This window comes from Gossypium raimondii, chromosome 11 (genome assembly GCF_025698545.1).
Source record: "Gossypium raimondii isolate GPD5lz chromosome 11, ASM2569854v1, whole genome shotgun sequence".
Taxonomy (NCBI): domain Eukaryota; kingdom Viridiplantae; phylum Streptophyta; class Magnoliopsida; order Malvales; family Malvaceae; genus Gossypium; species Gossypium raimondii.
In genome coordinates, this window is record NC_068575.1 from 823214 (window position 1) to 831942 (window position 8729).

General features: G+C 32.7%; 1 protein-coding gene and 1 non-coding gene across 2 annotated transcripts; both read right to left on the bottom strand.

Moving 5' to 3' along the window:
- Window positions 1–1284: 1284 nt before the first annotated feature.
- Window positions 1285–1401, bottom strand: LOC128035113 (U5 spliceosomal RNA). Its single transcript, XR_008191517.1, has one exon. It is a non-coding gene; the product is annotated as a U5 spliceosomal RNA (small nuclear RNA).
- A 1949-nt stretch (window positions 1402–3350) lies between these two features.
- LOC105761743 (uncharacterized) lies at window positions 3351–6437 on the bottom strand. The gene is made up of 3 exons (XM_012579639.2): window positions 6230–6437; window positions 5925–6129; window positions 3351–3639 (listed from the first exon to the last, which is right to left on the bottom strand). The coding sequence occupies exons 2-3, from the start codon at window positions 6108–6110 to the stop codon at window positions 3448–3450; spliced, it is 378 nt and encodes a 125-aa protein (XP_012435093.1). The 5' UTR covers window positions 6111–6129; window positions 6230–6437; the 3' UTR covers window positions 3351–3447.
- Window positions 6438–8729: the final 2292 nt, after the last annotated feature.

Genomic DNA, 8729 nt, shown 5'->3' on the forward strand with positions numbered 1-8729 from the left:
TTAAAAATTTTGTTATTTTAGGTAAATTTTTGTTATTTTGTTATTTTAGGTAAATTTTTGTTATTTTGTTATTTTAGGTAAAATTTTATTTATGGAACGACAATTATTTTTTTTTTTAAAGCAAAAACAAGCTGGCAGATAAGCTAAGAGCAAGACTATCTCTTCCCTGAACAACAACAGAAATAGCTATCACCTTTCTTGAAATTTCTGTGAACACCTTTAAGCTATGTTCCGTATCAAATGCCATTCTAACAATACAATCAGCAATTTTATTGTAGTCCCAGGGAATATCCTATGTTAGCCTACAGATAATGAATAACTCATCAAAAATATTGATTTTCTTAAAAGCTAGTCGAGAACCAATGAAAAATGTGATCTAAGCAGGGAGATAAGGAGAGAAACAAACTACTGATTTTCTTAAAAGAGATGAGTGAGAGGCTGTATAAGATTAGCAGCTCTATGTCTAACCTTCAAAAATATGCAACCAGTCCAACAATTAAGGATGCCCCAATAACAAAACATTAGAAGGTATCCAAGCATGCTATTAACACATGAGAAATTATGAATAGTATAAGAACAAAATAAGGAAATTAACTCATCATTACGTACAAAAACAGAGGAACAAGCGTGGAGGGGGTTCTTAACAATGAACAAAGAAGATTAAGCCAATTAACAAAATTCACAAACAAATATATGAAGATCCATTTACTAATTCTTGAAATGTTCTTTTCAAACAAAATTATCAACTAACAAAACTCAAGTAATTAAAGAAAACGGATATGAAATTCTAAATTTAGCAAAAATCAAAGCAAGAAGTGTACAGAAAGTGAACTGAAACAACACTTACTGCTTTGATGTAGTGATGATGAAGAATGATGGAATTCATTGCTGGTAAAAGTAAATTTGATGCGCGAAGAGCAGGGAGTCCGCCCTATCCAGGGAGAAGCTCCAAAGTGGGAATCTCGTATCCTTTCTTATTAATACTTTGGCACATTGTTTATTCACTCACCCAACACTTCCTACACCTTTCTTTCCCAATCAATAACATGACAGTGGCATTATAAAAAAATGGTTGTTCCTTGAGTTGGCTTTAACAATGTAGATATAAAGAATTACAGACGAGGACAGGGAGAGATGACAAAAGACATCTTCGGGAAGTACACTTCAGATATTCGCTTGTTAACTTAAAAGCTTCTCAACATTTTATTTAGTACCAAAACATATCTAAAGGGCACAAGCTTGTTCCTAGAATAAAGAAACCTTTAGCACTAGTACTGGAATGGGGGCATTCAACTAGGAATACCCTTCCAAAAATTGGCGTATGCCGCTTATAGTGACGAGCACACGGTATTCTTTAGTAAAAGGCGAAAGAATAGTTCGCTCTGTGCTCATCACACGGCTCCGTGAAATGCAATCAATCTACAAGTTGCTTTATAAATACGAGGAGAAGCTGCTGCTTGCTTTTCCGGTGCGATGTGGGACCTGACTTTATGGTAGCTTTATCCACTGTAATACTGAATACATTCTGCTCTCACTGATACTAGATATGGGAAGTCTCAAATTTTTCACTAGATTGGTATTTTTTTTTTAATCAATTTCCAATAGACAGCTGAGAGTCTAGTTATTATTCAATGATTCCTTTTGAAAAGGAAGAGAGCTAAGAACTTGGAACCAACTTTTGTGCAGGCTAGAGGGAAAATTTAACAGTAACCAGTTCTTTGCTTTAATACTGCTGATGTCCCCCAAATAGAATGGCAAATGGCAATTAATATCACAACATCTACGGTAGCAAACTTCAGAGATTGAGACTGCAAAACTTGCACATCAGGAATGAGTAGAGCAAACCCAATCAAATCCACTAATAGATAGTAGCCAACATGGAAGTTCATCATAGCTCATGTATATCATCCATTCAAAAACTTTATTTGTTAGATTAAGAATTGTTAGGATAATTATCATTATTGGCCCACACCCTTCTCAAGTTTGTGCCTGGGTCAAACCCTAATGAGTTCGTAGGCTTGATCCAAGTACTAAGCTCGCAAGGTAAGTACGCAAGTTGACCAATCAGACTTGGTCTCTAAATTACAAGGTTCAATATTGCGAAGCTGCATTTGCATGAGCTCGGAACCATGAAGACGCATGTTTAGGCTAGAATAGGGAACATGTCTTACGTGCATAGAGTCTATCTATCGATGAACAGTATCCTATCGTATAAATAGGTAGACCACATTTGAAGGACATATAGAAAATACTCAACAATGTTAATTTTTTTACTTTTTAAATTTAAATTAGAAGAAAACTACTTACTTTATGCATTTGGTTTTAAGTCTAATAAAAGTATTTATCCGATGCTTTATCATATAGTTTACCTGTATGAATTATTAAAATTGAAATCAAATTGGTGTGGCTAAAATCTTTACCTTTCTTAAGCTTACTAAAGAACTTTCATTGTTCTTTTTAAGTATTTGCTAGCAAACGTTAGCTTTCTTTCTCTAGATACATCCTTGATTTCGTATACAGAGAGTAGACTTTTGAAATTGAGTTCCTCATTTCAGTCTATATATATATATATATATATATTATTTAACAACTGAAAAACTGTCAAAAAACTTATGTTAAATTGGATTATATATCGTTTTCAAAATAAAAGTTGTTCATGTGGCCAATTTAAAGCTACGTAAAAACCATGTAAGCAAGGATAATGTATCTACCTTCACTTCTTTGTAATAGTGCTGAAAAATCTTCCAACACTCAGTCGAAAACCTTATGACACCAACTTAACATTTTTTTTGCTTGACCTTCCATGCTTATAATATTGATCACGTGAACAATTTTTTTTGATTAAAAAAAATCACATCATCTAATTTAACGAAAGATCTTTGACAATATTAATTAGAACTATATAATGTAATTCAAATAATTTAATATGTAAACATAAACCTCAATTGAATCCACACCAATGGTTAAAAGAGAAGTTTAGGTGAAGACCTCACTCACAAAAAATATCAGTTAGATTAGATAATAGTCTGATTGCATAGCATCATGTAACATATCCACAATGTCTAGGGATGTAAGAAATGGCATCTGTGTACTCAAAATATCAATGAGGCAAAGAATTTAAACTATAAAAATCAGGATGCAGATGTCCTTTTTATCTCCCTCAACTGCACTTATTCATATACTTTTTATCATGCTGCTGAAAAGTAGGTTTCTTGTCAAAATTTTCCCAATAAACTTCGATTTTGTCTAACATTAGTATCCGACACATTCAAACATGACCCTTCTTTGAATATATGAAAAACCCGTTTCGAAATGATTAAACAAGAAAACAGAGAAGCAGAAGAAACAACTCAGGAAAAGCAATAATCCTCTCTTATTTCCCAAAATGTTCAGTTGACATTAAGTGTTAAAGAAAGAGTCATTACTAAAGACACCAAACACAAGTAATTATACATTGATTGAAATATCTGCTTTTCTTGTAGGGAGCACAACATTTTTATTTCCAGGGAAGGCATTCCGGGAAATGTCTACGAGAGCCTTAAAACTGTATGGTTCATGCATAGATATTTCAGACAGTACTTTCCTGTTCAATTGTATGTTCTCTTTCATCAGTCCATGCATGAAGTTACCATAGTTTACCTGTAAACAAAAGCAAATCACAAAAAAAAAAAAAACCAAAGCATTAATGCATGTGAGCAGTTAAAATTTACCAATTGTAATTAGTTTATTCCTAACTCATGTACTAAAACGTGAGAAAAAAGTATAGCATTCATGCACTCAATTTGGTATTTGTTAAGAGAAAGATAACACATTGGATACAATTATAATTATGGTTGAAAGTATCCCAAAAAAATAACTACATACTGATATTAAAAAAAACTTCATAGATCAAATAATATGTTAAGACTTGACACTCCAGCAATGACAGATTTATGTACCATAGAGAAATAAAGTTCTGGTCTATGTTACTGGGCTTGGAGGCGAGGTCAGGTAGAAGTATGTATTCGATACCGGTATGCACAATCTTTTTAAAAAATTCCCCACATTTGAAGGATCATACCCCAAGAACAATGTCTGACTACGTGTCAGAAAAAGGTAATTTAGGAAAAGTGAAGAGCAGGAGTAGCATTTTGTGGTTAAGTTTTCTATACTATAAAGTTATGGGCTTATAAATTTGACTTATATACGGTTGAGCGTGAGTGACAACAAAGAAACAGGTATAAAAGGGCATTGTACTCAGCAGCACATGTCCATAGTCAACAACCAAGGCAGTACATGCATAGGCATCATTTGAATGACACATCAGGCCAAGGTGCCCAACAATCATGCTTACAGCAGCAAGCTCATACCCCCAAAATATAGCACACTATTCATGCAAGGCAAGCAAAATAAGGAACTTCAAATTCAATAGATAATCAGAAAATAAACCAACAATAAAGCTGGCCTAGTATTGGTAAATGGTTTTAGCTTTCCACACGCAGTTTATGAGGGGTATATTTAGACTCCAAGAAAACAAAAGTTTAATAATCCAAGAAATCTCATGAGAGCATATTGGATGAAATGAAGCAAGTGCATCCATGGAAGAATATTAAAAAATAAAGGTAATTATGGCTGATATTAAGCGAGCGAAACTTTTGGAGAGAATATAACTTGCATGTGTGAAAGGAGATGTGATAATTAAAAAACCATTCATGAAATCATTATTACTTACTCATTTCTCTTTTTCTTTTCCAGTCTTTTCCAGATGGCAAACATGAGAAAAACAAGAAGACCAAATCTATGATCATAATAAGCATTAATCTATCTATTATCTTTACGCAAACCCTACACCCCCAAACAACTAGAGTTAAGCTGAGTTGTTGCGATTACTTCCAAATTCATTTCACCAATACAAACTTATTTCCGCAGTTGTATTATATACAAAAAGGTCTACTATGTCTTGGTCAGGGGAACCTTATTTCTTGTTTTCAAATATTATAATGATCAATGAGAGGAAAGAAAAATGGTTAAATAATAAAATTCAATTGCTGGCCTCTTTTGATATAACAGACCTCCAAAAGGTAGTATAGAGATTCCAAAAGATTATGTTAAATGAAATGCTTAGATATCTTTATTGACAATCATAAAATATTAACTCAACCTACTAGAATTCCTTTAACGATCAAATGCAGGTTTCTTGTGTAAACTACTTGAACACTGACTATATAAGATTTTGATCCTATATGATTAATCATGGTGTTTTTATTGTCACCAAACCATAGGCACCAAAAGAAAAAAAAAAACACTTATTTATGCATTCTGTTACATGATATAAATACAATATAGTATGCTCAATTCCATTCCTAGCTTTGTGAACTTCAAACAATGGATCAAGATGTTAGAATCTATAAGAAAAAGCAAAAATCACACATGCCATGTGAAGAAAAAACCAGACTGATCAATTAAACCCGGAACTGGTGGCCTGTCTGGTCTGGTACATCCCCAAGAATTGAGGAAGCAATGAACCGGGAAAAGACAGGTAAAAAACCAATCTCTTTCAAGATTTGAACTTTTAAACTCAAGATGATATATTAAAAAGCATATCATTAAGCCAAATACATATTCTTATTAACATTTAACTTATATTTTAATTGCATAATCCCGTTTAACTTGTTGTTTGAACTCTAATCCGGTTTTTAATTCATTGATAAGAACTAACTAGTTGGTGTGCAAAAATGGCATCTACAAGTCACAACCTATATCAGTTATCTTTCAGTAAAGCTAATAAAATCAAAACCATAACAAGATTCAGAAGGACATTACAAAAGATGATTCAAAAAATGAAGGAATAGCAACATCAAGAAAGTTTGAATTAGAGGAGGAATACGGTAAGCAAATAGAAATTTCAGATTCAAAACGGCCAAGGGGAGGAAAAGAGAGATTACCCCATGTTGACGAGTGCCAGCATTGATGCGTTGAATCCATAAAGAACGCATGTCACGCTTCTTGTTTCTGCGATCTCTATAGGAATACTGCAAGGCCTTCTCAACCCGTTCTCTTGCTATCCGTATACAGTTCTTTGCCCTTCCCCTGAATCCCTTGGCCAACTTTAATATCTCCTTCTTGTTCATTTTTTCACTTTTCAGCTATCTGTACAAAATTTTATACCACTATTTTCATTCCTTTCGACATGATATGTGTTTATAATAAACTAAAAGACAGACATGAAAATGATACGATTATTGCTAACCTTGACTTCGACTATAATTCTATGATGCTCGTACTCGCCTGAACGGCGGCCACACCAGTTTCGACACGATGCCGATAAGGACACCGCTATTGGCTTTTGAAGAAGAAGTGGTGGTGGCCGATCAAAAGAAAAGCACAGGAAAAGAATAAAAAATTAAGCTGTGCGGCTGAGGAAAAGAGAAGAGGAAGAAGCTAGGGTTTATGGGCACACTTGTATGGGCTGACGGTTTATGTGCTTTGGTCTGAGCCATATTTGGGTTTTAATTAGATAATAAGACATTAGCCCAAATATATTTCAATGTTTAATAAGAAAAAAAATAAACTATTAAAATAGTCACTTTTGTACGTTATCACGTTGTAGTATTTTAGTTACTGGGCTATTAATTATCGCTAATGGTGTAACGGTAAGTTGACGTGGCACATTAAATTGTTAGTTCAAACAAAAATTTTAAATTAAATTATACAATTGATCCCCATATTTTTTAGTTTTGAGCAATTTAATTTTTTTAAATGTTTTTTAACTTGAGTTTCGAGTTTGAGTCGAGTTGAATTTCATAATTCGAATCATTCAAATAATAGATTGGTGTAATTCCCTTTGGTCCCTGACAACTTTGAAAGTGAGCAAATTAGCCTCTCTCAACACAAATTACAAAATAATCAAAATAATCTTCTTTTTGAGCAATTTATTTTTTTCTTTTATGTTCTTTTAACTTTTTTTATTATTTATTCTCCATTCTATTCTACTTCTCCCTTTATTTTCCTCCCTTCTTCATCTCTTTTAACGTAAAAGAAAAAAAAAATTGCTCAAAACAAAAAAAAGTATAAGGTCCAATTGATAATTTAACCTAAAATTTTAGTTTGAAATGATGATTTAACGTGCCAAGTCAACTTACGTTACACCGTTAACGACAATTAACGCTCAGTGACTAAAATGTTACCACACCATAACGCAAGTGACTAAAATGTAACATTTCAAACATAAGTGACTATTTTGATAGTTTACCCTTAAATTATTTAAATTACTTATTAAATAAGTTATTATTCTATTCAAATTTTGTTTGATGTTCATACCTATTAGGATCATAATTAAATTGTACACTAAGCTTATACATCACAAAGATAAGAAAAGTAGTATCATATATTTTTATATATACACAAATATGTACTTTTTTTTAGAGTCTCCGTACTGAATTTCTAAAATGTAAGAGAAACATGAACAAACGATCAAGATATAGGGAAAGCTTAAGAATGAGAAATGTTTTGTTGCTTAATATCAATGATCAAGATATACACCATGCCTCACATTTTTCACCTCCCATATATTAACCTCTCTATTAGGGCCTGTGATAGATATCAAGCTCGATGACGTCAGCTAGCAACCGCGGTTGGTTCGCACCTACTCTGCTTCGAATGTCAACGTAGTTCATCTTGAACGGATAAAGGGAAATGTAAAACAATCAAAAACACTAACTAACAAGCAAGCCAGCCACACCAAAATTCAAACAAGAAATAAAATTTTGCTCAAGTAATTAAAGAAACCTGCATTGAAGGGAAATTATTAATACGTAATACGTAATAAAAAGCTTTAGGGTTAAACCAGAAACCAAAATTTCCTTTAAGAATTGAAATTAAATTGTAATTTGCACGATAATACAAATACAATTTTATCATAATTTATATATTTATAATTTTTAAAATTAAATTAAATTTGTATATTTTAAAGAGATTAAAGTGTAATTTCACCTTTATGTTTCCAATACTTTACGCTTCACTGCTCAAGTTCCTCTTTGTGGTATAAACTTACATTTTAAACCCTTCATGTATACAGAAACTTCTTTTTATATGTAAGGGTAAAAACGTAATTTTATTTAGATAAGTAATCCAAATTACATCACTGAAGATAAGTAATCCAAATTACATCACTGAAGACTTAACAACAAGCTTAGAGACCGAAAACAACAGCATATGAGCACAGCAGCATCGAAGGCGCAGTAAGTTGCTATACCAATTTAATTCATTCATTTTTCCTCAGTTTCCGTACATTTATTTGCTTTGGTTTTTGCTGAACCTATAATTTCATATTTATTATTGTACGTTTTGTTAGTTTATGATTTTCATTTCCTTTCTTTGAAAGAACACTTCGATCGCCGTTCACTTGCTTGCTTGTTTCTATTTTTGTTCTGAATTAGCAAAAACTTTGATTGTTTTAGATTCAGAAATTTGATATGAGTTGAAATATTATGAACAGCAGGCATCTGAATATCGCTATGTTACCTACACCTGGAGCATCAAATAATGCATCACCAGATAATAATCAGGTAAATCCGTCAAGATCAATGTTGACTGGACGAAAGAAAAGAAATCGGGAAGCTATAGGAGAAGGCATACCGAGCCAGCTCCAGCTAACCCGTGAATCACCAAATGTAGGAGAAGAGAGTTTGGAAGTGCTTATTATGGTGAAATCTGTAGAGCAAAGTGGGAAAACCTTAAATGACCAAATC